Below are 19570 nucleotides of genomic sequence, written 5' to 3'. Positions count from 1 at the left end.
CAGGTAGCGAAGGGTGGAGGTGGACCCAAAGTCGGATACCCTGGTCTTGACGCGGGGTGCATTGTGGTAGTCATCGGTGTTGGTGTCGTAGTAGAGCGTCATCCGCTCAACGAGGTACCTGGTGAGCAGCATGACCAACACGGAGGGGTCGAACCAGAGATGATAGGCCTTCATACCTTCGAGTTTACCATCAGTGGATGAGGAGAGGAGCACCGATTTCTTCTCAGGAAAACTAGGTTGTAGAGTCGTTGCCGCTTGTTCCATCGTCTCCTCCCAGAGCGCGCCAACGGAGATGTCAGTGAAGTTGAGGTCGTCGGCCAGGTAAATCGTCGAACATGTGGCTTGTGTTGACCCGATAGCCACCACCTGAGCCAGTAGCCTACGACCTACTACACCCACAACATCGGTGCGGAGTGCGGCCGCCGCTGCCGGTGCGTGGCCAACGCAACCGATGGCTCCGTCGAGTGGCGCGTCGATTTAGGTGACACCGGACTCCGGGTCATCATCGAGGGAGTCGTCGTAGCCAACGAGTGGGGTTCGTAGAGCACGCACTTGACGGTGACGAGGATGCTGGCGGCGCCGTAGGCGTTTGGGTGGCCAGATCCGTTGCGGCGAGTGTACTGGGACCATGGCGACTCTAGAGATGGGAGGGACGCACGGATCTGCGCCATAGAGGTTTGAAGATGCTCGATGGAGGAGTCCACTCGGGGCCGCCAGACATTGAAGACATCGAAAACCTGGATGACGGCTTCCATCTCATCGAACGTGTTCACCACCAGACCGTCGGCTCTCGCGCTCTCGGCCATTCGGTCGAGCACCTTGAATGCTCTTGAGCCCAAGGACATCACCCCCGCAACGTCGTCGCGGTACAGCTCATCGACGACGGGAAGAGGAGGCGCTGAACTCATCGCGGCGCGGTACTGCTTGTCCGTGACCTTGGCTTGTAGCTGCGGCACCGCGAGGGAGGGCGGCAACAGGTTCCCCACGTCGAGTAGGGAAGGGGACGACGAGGGTTGGTCGAGCCTCGCGGGACCCCCGCGTTCGCGGCTGCTTCCATCGCGGCCATGGCCTCCTCGGCAGAGGAATCCTGGGCGACCACGAGGTTGAGGACGAAGATATGGTCATGGCTGTGACGCGCGTATGAGTTGAGGAGGTCCGGGTGGATGTTGTTGGGCAGTGCGTCTAGCGCCGCGCAGTACTGCTCGCCGTCGTTGAAGAAGCCGCCCAGTTGTCGGCGATGATGGGCTCCTCATAGTGCTGCTCGAAGGAGTCGTTGCCACTGTCGAAGTGGTCGCCCCAGTTGTCGGCAACGACGTCGGCTCCGACAGCCGCGGACTGGGTCAGAACAGGGACATGCCTGGATGTCTCCCGCGCGGCGTCCCGCTTGGCCCACCGTGCGTCGAATTTGTCGAAGAACTCGCTAATGGCGTCGACGATGAGCTTCGTGTCGAGCGACATGGCGATGCGGTGAAGTTGAGGAAAATAGATCGAGGTAGAAAACTCAAAGGATCGAATGAATTTGATACCAATTGTTAGCAACCCTCATCACAAGAGCAGCAAAGAAGGAACTAGATTGAGAGTTAGAGCACAGAATGGGGATGGAACGAAGAGATAGACGGAGGAGCAAGACAAATAAGTTTTATGTGTTTCAATAATTCTTTTCGATCTCTCATCTGTTGTTCTCCTTAACTTTATATTCCACCAAGCAGTCCACCAAGGCCCATTCCGATAACCCTGCATCATTAAAGGCCCATTCCAATAATCCAGATCCTCACACGGGTGTTCGGAGAGACATCTGAAGCGAGTTCGGGGAGACATGTCGTGGGGCGTGCGCATACACGGGCATCATTGCGCTGCGATCAGATTGAAGGAAAACGTCTCCCGTGGCACGAACAAAAGCCGTGGCGGTGGCGATCAATATAAAGGCTCCAGCGGCCTATTATTCATCATCAGCAAGCTATTCAGAATTTCAGATCCCCCTCTTCCTCCTCATCAGCCTCCTTCGTCGTAGTCAGCGACAACACGTCTTCCTGCAGCGAGCGGCGTTCAATACGGGCGTGGACATGGCGGAGAAGAGCTCGCTTCGCCGGTTGAAGCGCCTCCTCCCGGCGTTCGCCGCCATCGACGCCGCAATCGAGGCCGCCACCGGCTTCTCCCGAGACAATATCCGGCAAGAGAGGGGCAAGCTCGTGGAGATGCTCTGTGATATCATCACGGACAACGACAGCGTCGAGCTAGCGGAGGGGCTCTGCCAGCTGCTCGACGAGGCGATGGTTTTCGCGCTCAAGAGGCTGAGGGTGGTGGAGGCGACCCCGACCGTGCTGGCAACCACCGACGCCATCAAGGCCGTCGCCGGTCTGCGGAGTCACGAGTCCGGGAGGGTGCGCGGCCTCGCGTGCAGCATCATCGGCGGGTGGACGACATCGATTAATTGTGACATCTCCACGGGCAGAGCGATCTTAGTCAAACTGTCGAAGATGCAGCAAGCGCACAAGGCGTTACGCGTTCCCGGCCGTCGCCACTGATATGGTCGTCACAGGGTTTAGGAATTACGGCTGTGTACGTAATGATGCTTGTGAATCTGCGAGGATTATCTTTTCCAGGTTTCATTCAACAACCACTGTGACTATACTCGTTGTGCTTTCTCTGTTCTGATGATGTCTACAAGAAGCAATAGGCCGTGTTCAGTTTCTGCTTGAGTAAAAATACTAAAAACTCCTAGTATTATTCTAGCTAGAACATGCATCATGTTCTGTGTTCTGATCAAATCCTTCACGCACACTATTTGAAGTCATCACTCAATCAATATATAAGAAGGATTCATGATTTCCAAATATTTATGAGTCATGTAAAATAGATATAAAGAAGTTCTAGTGGGTTACTGAAGAGATGCAGAGTGATGGGGCATGCAATTCTGAAAAAAAAACTTTGGAAATGAGGTAGCAAGTGGGTGTCACCATCTACAGCACTTATCTGACATATCTAACCATTAGCAACGACTAATATGCAATCAGATACTACGTACAAGCGTGTAAGCAGACTTTTTAGCCCGTTAGATCTGTATCCAACGGTAAAATACAATTGTGGTTTGTTAGGGGTTCTTTTATAAAGCTATATCAAGTGGTGGTGGAAGAATTTAAGTGCTAAATATGACACACCATTGGATCTACCTTTTTTGATTCACCCTGCTTTGAAATCTCTATATCAATTTAAAGTGTTTAAGTAAATTATGAAATATTATAAAATCTTACTAAAATATTATTCTATGTTACCATAATATGTCCTATGATATGAAATATCACAAATTAAATCATATGTATTAGAAGCTAGATATCTGTATCTATTCATAAAAATCAAAATTAAAGAAAATATGATGAAACTAGGCTAGCGTTCACTGTGAGGCATGAGCTATATTGTGATCAGTAGTGGTTGTTAACGAGGTGTCGCTGGAGCTTGGGCCAAACTGGCAATGTGGAGTAGAGAGTGCCCACCTGGTAACCAAGGCAACCCTATAGTTACACCAGGGGCATATTAATGAATGGTGGTGGACAGATCTGCTTTCTTTGCCACACGCTCGCTTCTCGACCTCCCATCAGACCTATAAGGTGCGTTTGGTTGTGAGACACCTAGGGATAGCCAGGACAGGGACGTTCCCTGGCGCCGCCTCTCATCCCTCTAATTTCGAGGGACAACTATGGACAATACTGTGACATCTTGTCCCAACGTGTGACCCTGAACCAAACAATCTTATCTGAGGATCATCCCATTTCATCATGTCCCATTATTGCAACCAAATGCATCCATAGTTACAATAGGGACATAGTGAATGGAGGACGGGGTTCAGGACAAGCTCGCTAGCCATCGTCTACCAACCCATCGTGGAGGAGAGCAAGCTGGAATCCAGGAGGTTGGAATAGCGGAGATCAAGGTTGGCTACTAGCTATGCACGGTTGTGGATGTGCAGAGATGGAGAGGAGAGGCATTTGCCAATGCATGGGTGCGCTCATGGTCTCATAGAGATGGAGATGAGGCACACCCACTGAGGGCTTGTTCGGTTAGTGGTGAATTGAGGGGGATTGGAGGGGATTAAATCCCCTTCTATACAAATTTAAATAGAAGGGGATTTAATCCCCTCCAATCCCCCTCAAACCCCTTCAAACCGAACAAGCCCTGATGGGATCTTTTCCGGTAGACTGGGTCACGATTTGGAGGTGGGCATCCAGAAGGAGGCAGAGTTCTAGCTTCTCACATGCATCATTGAAGAGGCATTGGATGCTCGAGTAGGAGCAAGGATTGGAGGCCATAGTGGGGCCCAACAGGTTGTCTTGGCCGTGTTAGTGTTAGATGACCAACAGTCCTACTATAAGGTTACCCACCATAGGATTTGAGGGCTTTGGCTTATGCAAACTCGATGGTGAACATAAAGACAATGAACTATACTAGTTCTGTTGAATATCATAATATCCTTTAACTAATTAGGTGTGTGGCCTTGTATTAGATTTCAAATTATAATGCATGTTACAAGAAGAATATCTATGCCTCTCTTTTTATAGTTCAAATGGCAGATATCCATGTTAAGTCCTAGTTGACTAAGACATAAGGGTTATAATCCTATTACAAAATAGACTTTTCTTTAGTCCGACTAGATCAATAGCATTTTGCCTTTAAGAGCACACCACCTTATTTCGTGTCTTTGGGCAACTTCATAGGCTAGCCCATCGCAAGGTAGTTAGCCCTATGAGAAACCCTTAGGATCTACGTTCATAAAGCCAAGGATTTCTTCATGGTTGAACTTTGAAGACTTCTTGAATCTTCAAGTCATTGCCGAGTAGAATCAAGCAACATTCGAGTACTCTTCTTGAGAGAAGTAATGTAATAATCTTTGAGTCATCCTTTAATGGTGTGCAGTTTGTTGCAAAATGGATCCATTAGGTGTAGTTCCGAGCCTCTTACTATTTAGCATAAAGAGCTTGAGGGTCAAATCTTCCAATCTTGAGAGAATTATCTATAGGTTTTTTGAAGCACCATATGAGAGTATGTATCTTGTAGCCCCAAGCCTAAAAATAAGTAACCCCTCAAGAGACAAACCAATTAACCACTAAGACAATGAAAAAGATTTAGTCCACATGTGGTGATTTTGTTGCTTTTTGCAGTTATGCATGTAAAGTATCCTTACCTTCTCCTAGATAAAAGCAAAAGTGTGTCAGTCTATGTCAGTCTAAATAGAGTGGATGACTTTTAGGGTTTAGTTAAGTTTTGATACAATAAATATAATGGCATGGTTCTTCATATGTTCAATGTTGTTTTCCTCTTATGTAAGCATCATGCTACAAATACCTCCTAGCAAGCTTAATGCATGCACCAGTGGTAGCTGCAATTCATAGTTGACTTATAGCTTCGTATTTTCAATCTTCAATACGATAATCTCTGAGAGGTTCAAGCCCTTGGACTTAGTTGTAGCAATTGAAATCTAGTCTTGCAATTAGAATTATTTTGATAGGATTCAGTCCAAATCCAAGTAGTTGTCACCTACACCTAGAAGAATTCTTGTCATGCCTTGATATGGAGTTTCTGTCTTGTACACTTGTTCTCCCTGGCTACTCCGATCTGTATACAGGGCTAACCCATGGTTTAAAGTAAAACAGTTATCATCGGAACAAGAATATATCTTAGTAGGCCATCAGAGGTGGCATCTGATCCAGGAGCCCCTATTAGTTACTATATTTCTATGCCAATTAACAATCTTGTTCATTCTCTTGCTCTTAGGATACTAAAGATGAAGCACTTTTCTGCTTAGACCAGCCTATTCAATAGACCATGATGCACTATCGTTGATGTAAGTGTTGATGTTGTGGTGACACCTAAAAGTATTTGTAGCTTGTGATGGTTGACTAGGTGGAGTACTTCCTTGGGAGGCACAACTAAGCCGAGTATTTTTGATATGCATGTCGACTAGGCCAAGTACTTCTCTAGTAATTATAAAATTTAGCTCGACTGACTAACAAAAAGTATTGTAACCATAAAAGAAATAAATATGTGAATCTTCACCTAGATCAACTCTGTCATGTTGATCACTATTTAGTTTATGGTCATTTAACATAAGACCTCTCATCTTAACATGATGTAATAAATCTAACCATTAGCACTCTTAGCTGTAAATAGTTGAGTCTATTGGCATTTGTAAGGGTAAAAAATTCATTCATTCTACCATGAAATCAACTAGATCTTGAGACTTGATGGTCTTGCATGGAGCCAAGTCAATACGAAGAGCCCATAATTCTATTACTGACCTTGATTAGCCGAGATAATCACGCCCACGGGTACTGTAGCATATATATAGGCATATAGGCCTTATGGGCCTTATGGGCCTTAACACCCCCTGTCAAACTCAAGGCGGAAGTGGAGGATTTGAAGCATTGAGTTTGATTAGATGAAACTGATGTTGTACCCTAGTTTGTGCTTTTGTGAAGAAATCTGCAAGCTGTAATTCTGAGGGCACATATTGAAGATCAATGGTCTTCTGATGACAATGAGATCTAGTGAATGAGACATCAACACCAATGTGTTTTGTGAGTTCACGCTTCACTGGATCATGACAAATTTGTATAGCTCCAGTGTTGTCACAGCGAAGAAGTGTAGGCGAGTCACAAGAAACGCCTAGATCAGCCAAGAGCCAACGAATCCAGATAATCTCAGCAGTAGTAGTAGACAGGGCTCAAAGTTCTGCTTCAGTACTAGATCTAGATACAACAGCTTGCTTCTTGGATTTCCAAGCAATAGGGGATGATCCAAGAAGAATACAGTAACCAGTGATGGAGCGACGATCTGTAGGATCACTGGCCCAGGTAGCATCAGAGTAAGCGTGAAGCTGAAGTGGGGAATTTGAGTCATAAAATAAACATTGTGTTTTTGTCCCCCGTAAATATCTAAGCACACGAAGTAAGTGCCCATAATGAACTGATGTAGGAGCAGAGACAAACTGACTCAAGATCTGAACCGCATGAGCAATATCTGGCCTGGTGACAGTAAGATAAACTAAGCTGCCAACAAGATGTCTATATCGAGATGGATCCTCCAAAGGTGTCCCATCAGTCGGACGAAGAGATAAGTGTAGATCCATAGGCGTGGCAACAGTGCGAGTATCACTAAGACCAGAACGATCAAGAAGATCTTGTATGTACTTGGCCTGAGAAAGATAAATACCATTTTGAGTCTGCAAAACCTCAATGCCCAAGAAATAACTGAGTGCCCCCAAGTCAGACATTTGAAATTCCTTACTCAGAGACGCCTTCACATGAGCTATATGGTCTGGATCATCGCCTGTAATCAACATGTCATCAACATATAGTAATAACAATGTGCGTCCTCGTGAAGAAACATGAATGAACAATGCAGGATCATGATCACTAGAATAGAAACCACAAGCCTTGATGACAGAAACAAATCTCTCAAACCAAGCACGAGGAGCTTGTTTGAGACCATACAAGGCTCGACGGAGACGACATACATGCCCTGATGGAACCTCTATCCCAGGAGGTGGATGCATATAGACTTCCTCATGTAAATCACCATGAAGAAAAGCATTTTTGACATCCATCTGAGAGATAGTCCAAGAAGATGAGGCTGCAACAGCAAGTAAAGCTCGGACAGTAGTCAGATGGGCCACAGGTGCAAAAGTCTCATCATAGTCAATACCCTGTGTCTGTTGAAAACCTCTGGCCACAAGACGAGCTTTATATCGCTCAATAGACCCATCAGATTTGGTTTTAACCTTGAATACCCATTTGCACGTGATAGGTACAACACCAGCAGGTAACGGAACAACATCCCATGTACATGTGCGATGAAGGGCATTTAATTCATCAGTCATAGCAAGCTGCCACTCAGGTATACCAGACGCCTCTTTATAAGATGATGGTTCAGCAATGACTGCACCAGCACGGGAAAACCCATAACGTTCTGGAGCTGCAATAGTGCCACAGTCACGAAGATGATACCCCTGATTAAAAACAACATGAGAGTCATCATTGTTAGTACAAGTATCAGCAACAGGATCGTCATCAGGACTGGCCGTGGGAGTAGAGCGAGGACGACGAATGTAAGTCTGAGTGACAGGTGGTTTGGAAGAGTAAGACGGATATGATGTGGAAGTGGAAGGTGGTGTGATGGGAATAAGGACATCTGGGGTAGAAACAGTAGGTGGTGATACTGATGAAGTTTCAGAAATGGGAGGAAGGCTCATGAAGTAGGTAGACTCTGTGGAATAAAAAGAAGAATGAGTGGAAGAGTTGTAAAAGAAGGGACGATTTCCATTGAAGCTCACATCTCGAGAAATACGCATGCGACGAGAAGATGAATCATAACATCGATAGCCTTTATGTTCAGGGCTGTATCCAAGAAAAACACACTCAACAGATTGAGCAGTCAATTTAGTACGTTCACGAGGTGATAATAGTACATAACACGTACATCCAAAAACTCGAAGGTGGTCATATCGTGGAGGAGTTCCGAAAAGAACTTCACCAGGTGTTTTGCCAGAGAGTTTGGATGACGGTTGTCTATTGATGAGGTAAACCGCAGTAGAAACTGCTTCACCCCAAAAATGTGACGGGACAAAAGAAGATATCAACAAAGTGCGAGTAGTTTCTATAATGTGACGATGTTTGCGTTCAGCCACACCGTTCTGTGCATGAGCACCAGGGCAAGAAAGCTGAGCAAGAGTACCCTCTGAAGTCAAAAACTGGCGGAAATTATCAGATAAATATTCACCACCAGAATCAGAATGAAAGGTTTTAATGTGAGTGGAAAATTGAGTGTGAATCATACGAGCAAAGGTTTTATAAATAGAAATCAGCTCAGAGCGGCGTTTCATGAAATAAATCCAAGTGTAGCGAGAATGATCATCAATAAAAATAACATAGTATTTATATCCACCTTTTGACACAAAAGGTGCAGGACCCCAAATATCAGAGTGAACCAAATCAAAGGGTTGAACAGAATGAGAATGACTAGTAAAATATGGAAGTTGTATTTGTTTTCCAAGATGACAACCCTTACAATGAAAATCAGACTCAACTGAAGTATGACCTAAGCAACCTGACTTTATTAGAGTAGACAATCTAGATCCACACAAATGACCTAGACGATGATGCCACTGGGCAAAAGACGCAACAGAAGCAAGGGTAGCTGAAAGCACATGCGCTGGAGATGTAGCCAACGAAGGAAGCCGCAAAGAGTCCAAGATGTAGAGGCGAGGAGCAGCTCTACGGCGACGGCCAGTCCCAATCACTTCCCCTGTGCGAAGGTCCTGTACAAAACAAGATGAGTCATCAAATCCGACAAAGCAATTATGATCCGTAATTTGGCCTACTGAAAGAAGGTCCATAGATAGCTCAGGAACAAAGAAAATATTAGGTACTGTAAAGTGTGGATCTGAAAGAGAACCCTTATGAGTAATGTGGCATACAGTACCATCAGCTGTCTGCACTGAAGCACCATCTGTGACAGGTGTAGTAGAAGCCAACTTTGACTGATCAGATGTGACATGAAAGGAAGCTCCTGAATCAAGTACCCAGGCCGACTCTGAAGTACAAGCGGACGAAGTGGCAACAACAGCAACTGAGCCTCTATTAGATGGTCCTGGACCACGACCACGAGCAGCACGTCGTGCACGGAAATCAGTCAACTTATCAGGGAACTTGACAAAGCAAAGCTCAGATCGATGATTGGTCTTGCCACAATGATCACAAGGCTTAAAAATATTCTTAGGTTTCTGGGCAGCAGCCAACACACTGTGAGGATTACCACCAGTAGAAGACAGAGAATTAAGACGAGTCTCTTTAGCAAGTAAAGCAGACAACGCCTTAGCCATTGTGAGAGTGTCAGAACCCTGAAGTAAACGAGCACGAAGAGAATCAAACTCGGCCCGAACGCCCATAACAAATCTGTAAGTGAAGAACTTCTCAATAAACTTATGAGTCGGACACAGATCAGCGGTACAAGCAGGCACCATTGATGTCAAGGCACTCATCAGGCGATCAAAGGCTGAGTAGTACTCATCAATACTCATATCATTTTGCTCAATAACATGTGTCTGCTGCATGAGAGTGTGTAATAGAGCACCACTGTCCTGAACAAAACGCTCCTTCAAATGAGACCAGATGGCTTTAGCAGTTTTGAATTTAGACAAGCTCATAATCATCGACGGTTTGACGCTGTTCACCATAGCAGCCATTACTTTACCATCATTAAGCTGCCATGTTTTGATATCAGCAGCATTGCGACGATCATCAGCAAGAACAGGTGCCGCATCAGTCAAATGGAAGAGTAATCCATGTCCTCGGAGGGCAGTCTCAACACAGAAAGCCCACTCCAGATAATTTTGACCATCAAGAGTGATATTGACCACAATAGCATTTGTCGCCATATTGAATTGAAGGAAAAATCAGGGAGAACAGGAGACCTGAGACCAAACAAACCAGGGCAGACCGACTTGGACGAGTTGACGGAGGTCCTGGGCGCGGAAGCCGAGTTGAACAACGGCTGGCGGCTGGCGGGAGCAGCGATGTTGCAGATCCGCGGCCCTGTCCGCAACAGCGGCGGACGGTACAGATTTTCTACAGAGGACGGTGAGGTCTCTGCCCCTGGCAGAGAACGGCGCCCTGCCCCTTGCAGAGAACGACGGGAGAACGGCGCCCTGCCCCAGGCGGCTGAGAGCGCGCGGATCTCTGCCCCTGGCGGCGACCGTTGAAGGAGGGAGATCCGCCCCTGGCGGACGGCGAATCGTTGAAGGAGACGGCGGCCTGCCCCAGGCGGCTGAGGGCGCGCAGCTCCTGGCGCGGATCTCTGCCCCTGGCGGCGGCCGTTGAAGGAGGGAGATCCGCCCCTGGCGGACGGCGGATCGTTGAAGGAGGCGGCGGCCGAGAGGCTCTGGCGGCGGACGGCGCGGCAGAGATCCCGCAGGCGTAGGCCAAGATCCGGCAGAGGACGATGGCGGCCGAGATCCGGCGGACGCCGCAGGCGCAGGCCGGCGAGATTCCCTGGCGGCGGGAAAACCGCGCGACGGTGGCAGAGGAGGGAAGGGATGGCCGCGACGGCAGGCCGGAGAGCTGGCCGCGATGGCAGCACAACGACGGCGCGACGGCGCCAAAATTTTGGATCAGGGTCGGGTTTAGACGTAAACCCTAACCCTAACCTCCTCTGATACCATGTTACTGACCTTGATTAGCCGAGATAATCACCCCCACGGGTACTGTAGCATATATATAGGCATATAGGCCTTATGGGCCTTAACAAATTCGACTGCCCACTTGGCAATGCTTCCTATGGCATTATGGTTTTGTATGATGTCATGGAGTGGGTAGTCAGTTCACCAATATCTCATGTGCATAGAATTAATGGTGGAGCTTGCATGATATGTTCAATAGGGAATAGTGTAGTTTTTAGACTTGTGGGTACTAGAGTTTAGAATCTAATACGACATTGTTGATGAAGTAAAATAGCCTCTATACCTTGTATGTGTGCCCTTATTCTTCTCTTTCTAACATAATTGTGATGTTGATAAGTTGGTTGTTGATGCAATATAGACCAACATGCATTGTTTTCACTTAGTGGAGTGATGATTGGAGGGCTTATAAAGAATGAATTTAACCTCTTGAACTCATCAAGTGTCTTGGTAGTCCACTCAAATTTCCCTATTTTCTTGAGTATCTTGAAAAAGGGTAAGCCTTTTTCATCACCTTGATCTAAATATGTTGAGAGCGACCATGCGACCTACAAGGTTTTGAATGTCTATAATGGATTATAGTGACCCAATCTGAGTAATTATCTCGATCTACTTTAGACTTTCCTTGATTCCTAAATGTCTTATGAAAGAGTTGGGTAGATTCCTAATGGTACCCTAAAGGTGCATGTTGGGGGCCTGCTTCGTCGCCGAAGGTCCTCTAAGCAGAAACACCTTCGAAAGATCGGCATATAAGCAAACACAGCGTAAAGGTACATGCCGAAGCTACGATCCAGGGAGCTTTGGCACAGAGACATGTCTTGAGACGAAGGATTGCACCGACTTAAAGAGGAAAAGACCGATCAGTCCATGATAATTTGTGTCATGATTGTAACTAGTCATCAAGGACATAAATATAATTTTGACCGGGCTACATCCCGTGCCTATAAATAGGTGAACAGTACCCCCGTACTGTTCACGCTGGCTTGTATTCACTTGTGCGTCACGCTTGGATTTCTGCCTTCTGTCAAGACGAAGGTACAGATGTAATTCAATATAGTTCATGTTCATTCATGATAATATAATAAAGATGTATTAATGTTGTTATATGATTATTCATGTTATTTCTCATGTTTTATATGCTTCTACTTCCATTAATATACACTGCGATGATGAAGGTACGTCCTTCATAACCTTCGTCTGAAGATCATTATATATATCCTAAGGGAGATAATGCTTCGAAGGACGAAGGACTTTAACCATTAACGTTTTTGTGTTGCCTTGTTCTTAACTCATAGCATTTGAGAACAAGTCCCCCACATTGGCGCCCACCTCCGGTGAACTCACTTCCACTATTGAGTTGATGGCTTCGTTCAACAACCAAGTCGTAGCACCTTCGGCTACGAAGCTGGTGCTCCCAATCACGGGCGGTTCAAGTTCAGAGCCAGCCAACAAGAAGCAGAAGAAGGAAGCACAGAGAAGAGTTCAGCACATTGGGGTGCTAGGACCCTTCATCAAGTCCAAGTGGTCTCACATTCCAATCACCTTCTCCTAGGAGGACCTTCAGCTCAAAGATTACCCTCACAATGATGCTATGGTCATATCTTATGTCATCAAGGGATTTCTGGTCCATAATGTTCTGGTTGACACAGGCAGTGCAGCGGACATCATATTTGCTAAGGCCTTCAGACAGATACAAGAGCCAGAGGACAAGATTCATGATGCTACACACCCTCTCTGTGGCTTCGGAGGAAGGCAGATTGTCGCACTTGGTAAAATTACAATGTCAGTTACCTTCGGCTACGTCCACAACACAAGGACTAAACAGGTTGTCTTTGACATTATTGACATGGAGTACCCCTATAATGCCATCATTGGTCGAGGGACACTTAATGCCTTCGAAGCAATACTTCATCCAGCATATTTATGCATGAAGATACCTTCGGAACAAGGGCCCATTGTTGTCCATGGGAGTCAAGAAGCTGCCAGAAGGGCTGAAGGGAACTGGACAGATTCAAAGGCAATCCATAACATAGATGGAGCTGAAGCCTGTCAGTAGTATAAATACAAAAGAGAGAAGGTTGCTTCGGCGGATCAGCTAAAGCCTATGCTTCTATGTGAAGATATAGCAGAACAAAGGGTATTGCTGGGGTCTCAGTTATCTGATGAGCAAGAGAAGACTTAGCTAAGATTTTTATTCAACAACAAAGATGTCTTTGCTTGGTCAGCCAGTGATCTCTATGGTGTCAACAGAGATGTTATTGAACATTCACTCAATGTGGATCCATCTTTCAGGCCAAGAAAACAAAGGCTTCAGATGATGTCTGAAGACAAAGCTGAAGGTGCTCGGAACGAAGTGAAGAGACTTCTTAGTGCTGGTGTCATCAGAGAGGTGAAATACCCAGAATGGCTAGCCAACACTGTTATGGTGAAGAAGGCCAATGGTAAATGGAGAATGTGCATTGATTTCACAGATCTCAATAAGGCCTGTCCAAAGGACGAGTTCCCATTACCAAGAATAGACTCTCTTGTAGATGCAGTAGCTTCTTCAGAGCTCATGATTCTACTAGATTGTTACTCAGGCTATCAGCAAATTTGGATGAAGAAGGAAGACGAGCCGAAGACTAGCTTCATAACTCCGAGTGGCACCTATTGCTATCTTCGGATGCCTGAGGGGCTCAAGAATGCTGAAGGAAGCTTCAGCAGAATAACAACCAAGGTCATTCATTCTCAAATGGGCAGGAATGTACTGACCTATGTTGATGATATCATAGTGAAAAGCACAAAGCAAGAAAATCACATTGCTGATTTGCAAGAGACATTTGCCAATTTCAGGCAAGCTCGCTTGAAATTAAATCTAGAAAAGTGTGTTTTTGGAGTGAAGAAGGGCAAGTTCCTTGGTTGTTTGGTATCAACAAATGGAATTGAAGCCAACCCGAGCAAGATTGAAGCTATCCTTCGGATGGAGCCACCAAATTCAAAAAAGGGGGCTCAACGATAGGCAGGAAGGCTTGCGTCATTGAATAGGTTCATATCAAGATCAGCAGAGAGGAATCTACCATTCTTTGAAATTCTAAAGTCAACCGAAGTTTTTCAGTGGGGTCCGGCTCAGCAAAAGGCTTTTGAAGAATTAAAGCAATACTTGATAGATCTGACAACTCTAACTCCACCTTCGCCAGGGGCTCCATTACTCCTGTATGTAGCAGCTTCTCACTCTATAGTTAGTGCGGCGCTTGTACAGGAGAAGCAAGATGGCCAAATCAAGAAGCAGGCCCTAGTATACTTCGTCTCCGAAGTTCTAAGTTTATCAAAGAAAAATTATACAGAATTGGAGAAGGTGTTGTATGCTGTGTTAATGGCCTCCAGGAAGCTTCAGCATTATTTTCAAGCATATCACATAATTGTTCCTTCATCACAGCCTCTGAAGGACATAATGAGGAACAAAGAAGCTACTAGAAGGATTGGAAAATGGGCTGCGGAGCTTAACTAATTCAGTATTGACTATTGTCGGCGTTTCGACCCCGGGGGGTCCCTGGACCGACGAGTAAATTGTCGCTACGTGTCCCAGCCCAAATGGGTCGGCGCGAGATGGAACACAAGGGGGAAAAAGGGAATCGCGGCTCGTGTTATCCTGCGCCCAGGGTGGATGCGCTTGCAGTAGGGGGTTACTAGCGTTCGCGAGGGAGAGAGAGAGCCTGTTCGTCAGCCCGTCCTCCCGCGTGTCCACCTTCTCATACGAGGGCCCTGGACCTTCCTTTTATAGATGTAAGGAGAGGGTCCAGGTGTATAATGGGGGGGTGTAGCGATATGCTAACGTGTCTAGCAGAGAGGAGCCAGAGCCCTATGTACATGCCGTCGTGGCTGTCGGAGAGGTGCTAGTGCCCTGTGCATGTGATGTCATGGTCGTCGGAGGAGCGCTTGAGCCCTGTAGAAGCACAGCTATCGGGGCTATCGGGACCTTGCTGACATCTCCTTGCTTCCGTAGGGGGTTGAGAACCGCCGTCGTCATGGGAGCATGCGGGGTGCCATCATTACTTGTTTACCGGGGCGAGCCAGATGAGACGCCGGTCTTGTCCCCCATAGCCTGAGCTAGCTAGGGGTAGGGTAATGATGTACCCCCTGTAACGTGGTCGGTCCGAGCCCAAGGTCGGGCGAGGCGGTGACTCCTCCGAGGTCGAGGTTGAGGCCGAGCCCTGGGGTCGGGCGAGGCGGAGACCGTCTTCCGAGGTCGAGGTTGAGTCCGAGCCCTGGGGTCGGGCGAGGCAGAGGCCGTCTTCCGAGGTCGAGGCGGGGGCCGAGCCCTGGGGTCGGGCGAGGCGGAGACCGTCTTCCGAGGTCGAGGTTGAGTTCGAGCCCTAGGGTCGGGCGAGGCGGAGGCCGTCTTCCGAGGTCGAGGCGGGGGCCGAGCCCCGGGGTCGGGTGAGGCGAAGTTTCCTATGGCGCCTGAGGCTGGACTCGGCTGCTGTCAGCCTCACCCTGGTGGGTGGCACAATAGTCGGAGCAGGGCAGGCGACGCTGTTTTCCTGTCAGGTCAGTCAGTGGAGGGGCGAAGTGACTACGGTCACTTCGGCCCTGTCGACTGAGGAACGTGCGTCAGGATAAGGTGTTAGGCGATCCTTGCATTGAATGCTCCTGCGATGTGGTCGGTTGGCGAGGCGATCTGGCCAAGGTTGCTTCACTGCGAAGCCAGCCCGAGCTGGGCCTCGGGCGAGTCGAAGGTGCGCCCATTACTTAAGGAGGCCCTCGGGCGAGGCGTGAATCCGCCTGTGTCTACTATTCCTGCCCGAGGCTGGGCTCGGGCGAGGCGAGATCGTGTCTCTTGAGCGGACGGAGCCTTGACCTGAATTGCGCCCATCAGGCTTTTGCAGCTTGTGCTGATGGTGATTACCAGCCGAGTTTAGGAGTCTTGGGGGTACCCCTAATTATGGTCCCCGACAGTAGCCCCCGAGCCTCAAAGGGAGTGTTGGTACTCGCTTGGAGGCTTTGTCGCATTTTTTGCAAGGGGACCGGCCTTTCCTGGTTACATTTTGTTCCGGTGGGTGCGCGCGAGCGCACCCGCCGGGTGTAGCCCCCGAGGCCTCAGAGGAGTGGTTTGACTCCTTCGAGGTCTTATTGCCTTTCGTGACGCCTCGGCCGGTCTGGTTGTTCCCTCATGCGATCTGATCGTAGCCCGGGTGCATGGTCAGGTTCCGAGTTCTCGGGCTGGTATGTTGACACTGTCAACGGTTTGGCCGGAGCCGGGTTTGCGAGAGCAGCCCCTGAGCCTCTGCACAGAGCGAGAGGACGGTGAAGGACTGACTCGGCTTTTATCATACGCCCCTTCGTCGCCTTTCCGCAAGGAGGAGGGGGGAAAGCGCCATGTTGCCCTCGGAGGGCGCCGAACATGGTGTCTCCAGTGAGTTGCTAACGGGTGATCCGAGTGGACGCCCATGCCCCGTTCGATAAGGGTCGGCTAGTGGCCCAGAGGCGCGCTCCAAAAGTACCTGCAGGTGATTTGCCGGACCCGGCCCCGTTTGATAGGGTCCGAGGGCTCGATGCCTCCCTCTGATGGGATTTCGTTACAGAATCGCTCATGCTGGTCTCGGAAATGTCCTAGGGTACCTCGGGAGCGTAGCCTAAGCCTCGGCCATGTATCGGACGTACCCAGAGTCATCCCTCGCTCTGCGTGTTCTGGGGCGGCTGTCGAACCCTTCGGGGGGCCAGCCTTCGAACCCCTGATCAGTAGTGGGCGTGGAGCCCGAGTGCTCTGAGGCGGCTGTCGAACCCTTCTGAGGGGCCAGCCTTCGAACCCCTGATCAGTAGGAGGGCGCAGAGCCCGAGTGCTATGAGGCGGCTGTCGAACCCTTCCGAGGGGCTAGCCTTCAAACCCCTGATCAGTAGGAGGGCTCGGGGCCCGCTTCCTTCGCAGAGAAGGATCCCTTTCGGAGTATCCCCTTTCCCGGTCCTTGTAGTAAGAGAGAGAAAGGGGAAGAGGAAAAGGATACGAAATTTAAACAATGTGGCACACCTTTTTTGACGTGGTCATCATGGCGGAGGTGAAGCGTCACCCGCTTCACCTGCCAAAGGTGTCGCCTGCCCTGCCGCGGAGTTAATGCGACGAGACGGGTGGTTCGTGGGGCAGCCGTTGCGTGAGCCGTTCGAGGGACGGAACACGGGCGTGTCGTCTTCACGCCGTGGGAGAGGGCTCCCCTACTGCTCCAGGAGGGGACGTGAGCCTGCAGACGATTTGACTGCTGCTTCCGCTCGCCCGCTGCCACCATTACTGCCGGCCCACTTTTGGCCATTCCGACCATCGCGCCTTCTCCCGCGGCTAACTGACCTATGACCGATGTGCTTGGTTGGCACTGTTGGGCCATGCGTAGGGTTGCCTCGAGTCGCGGCACCGGTTCCGCAGTCGAGAAGGCGCGGTACTGGCGCAAGTGGCGGTGCAGTTTTTCGCACGTAGTAACCGGCGTGCCGGTTACATGACGTGTGGGCCTGGGCCTCCATGCTGGATGCGTCGAAGTCGAAAGGGTGCGTCCCCGTGGTGCAGTTGCATGCCACCTGCATGGCGGTCCGCCCTTTCACCCGCTGGTTTGGGCAAAGATGGAGGGGTGCTTGTAACCGCTGGGCGGTTACACGCTCCACGCGCGGCGGTTTGGCTTCTTCCATCCCGGGCCAGCTTGCAAGACGTGTGGGACCCAGCCCCCGTGTCGTAGGGGGAGGACCCTGGAGCGCGTTGGTGAAGACTTAGTCCGCGACGCCTGAGGACGCGAGCGGGGAGAGTCGCCTTTAAAAAGGGATCGATCCCCTGGGTGGTAGCCACGCCTTCGCACTCCCTTTATGCATTGCGCCCTTCCACCTTCCGAGCCCCCGGATGGGGAGCGCCCGCGTTGCTTTCGTCTTGCGGCTGTTGGAGGAGCGCAACTTCGCGGAGGTTGGCACATTTCAGCCATTGCTCGGCTTCAAGGATTTTCATCAGGCAGCCCGGCTGCATCCCCTCACCAATGGTCACGCAGGAGGGTGACCACCGGTTCGATGGTGGGGAGAAGCGAGCCGGGCTGCGGCCTTTGCCCCGCCCTCAGCTTCAAGGATCTTCATCATCCTTGCTGTGGCGGGGGGCGAGCTGAGCCGGAGCTCTACCTCCCGTATGGGCCGGCGGGCCACCTCTTCCTTCAGCATTCAGGGGAGAAAGCGCTCACCGGCCTAGCGGAGGGGGCGGACTTCGGCAATGCGGGGCCGATCGGCCGCAAGCGTCGTCAGCTCCAGCATGCCTGGTTCGCTGGCTCAGCTGGCTCTGGCGCAGCTTTCGGTGCCACCTCCCACCGCTGGGCGGAGTGTGGCTATCTGCCCGCCGTATGGGCGGCTGTTGCGCCGCGCGCACCGAGGGACCGCCCAAGACATCGCACGCTGCTAGGGCGGCGTTCATGTTCTTGGGTTGTCCTGCCCTCGCTCCGGCACGACGCCTCCGCGCGGAGGTCGGTGCTCGCCGGCCGGGAGGAATTGAGTGGGGATCTACCGGTGGGCAGGTGGCTGCCGTCGTCGGTGCTGAGGTGGTGGCCGCCGGAGAAGGCTTCTCCGCCGACGAGACCGTCAGCGCCACCCACGGACCGACCTCCGGCTCTTTGGCTTTGATAGCTTGTCCTCGCCCCTCGATTGGGGACGCGGGCGAGGGCCTTGTCGCAGCAGTGTCTGCCCTAAGGTCATCGCTGCTGCTGTTTAGCCGCCCGGAGTGGAGGTCGTTGTCGCTGCTGACAGAGCGGGCGGCGGCGAGCCACCTAGAATTTGTCATCCCGCAGGCCCTCCGATGTGGGGGTTTGTTCGTACCTGCGGGAGTGGAACCAGAGTTCCATTTGTAATGGCACCTTGAGTGCCGGTGTCTGTTCATTGTGGCTGTCGGGGCCTAAACATCTAGGTATTTGAGTGCAATACCGTGTTTCTTCCTCATTTCGATCACCAGGACTCACCTGTCGGCTAGCTGAACCGCTTAACCAAGTGTGAGTTGCCCTGTGCGGAAGGTGACGAGTGAGGTATCTGTATCCTGGAGGCGTAGGAGTCCCTCGGCTCGGTCGGCCTTGTCACCCAAGGCTTCTCTTTCTCAGTTAAAGAAACCCTCGGCCGCTCTACGATGAGCCGGAGCCAGTGGCAGCGGTGTCAGCGTGGACAGAGGCGGAGTCGGCTTGAGAAGAAGCTTCATCGGCCCAGGAGCAGGTGACTTCCCAGGCCTAGGAGGCGTAGCAGCGGCGGCTGGAACCTAGCTAGGTCGTCTACTGGCGGGACCAACCCTGGAGTCGGGCTGCCGAGGCCATGAGCCAGGCTGATGTCCTCGGGGGACAGCTGGCTGAGGCTACGGAGCGGCCGGTCAAGCCG

General features: G+C 50.1%; 1 protein-coding gene across 1 annotated transcript; it reads left to right on the top strand.

Moving 5' to 3' along the window:
• The first annotated feature begins 1948 nt into the window (after positions 1–1948).
• On the top strand, positions 1949–2765 carry LOC100276069 (uncharacterized). Its single transcript, NM_001149950.2, has one exon. It carries the CDS (start codon positions 2064–2066, stop codon positions 2523–2525), a length of 462 nt encoding a protein of 153 aa, NP_001143422.1. The 5' UTR covers positions 1949–2063; the 3' UTR covers positions 2526–2765.
• The last annotated feature ends 16805 nt before the right edge of the window (positions 2766–19570 follow it).

This window comes from Zea mays, chromosome 3 (assembly GCF_902167145.1).
Source record: "Zea mays cultivar B73 chromosome 3, Zm-B73-REFERENCE-NAM-5.0, whole genome shotgun sequence".
NCBI lineage: Eukaryota > Viridiplantae > Streptophyta > Magnoliopsida > Poales > Poaceae > Zea > Zea mays.
Note: the sequence above shows the minus strand (reverse complement) of the source record. Positions and strands in the feature narration are given on the sequence as shown.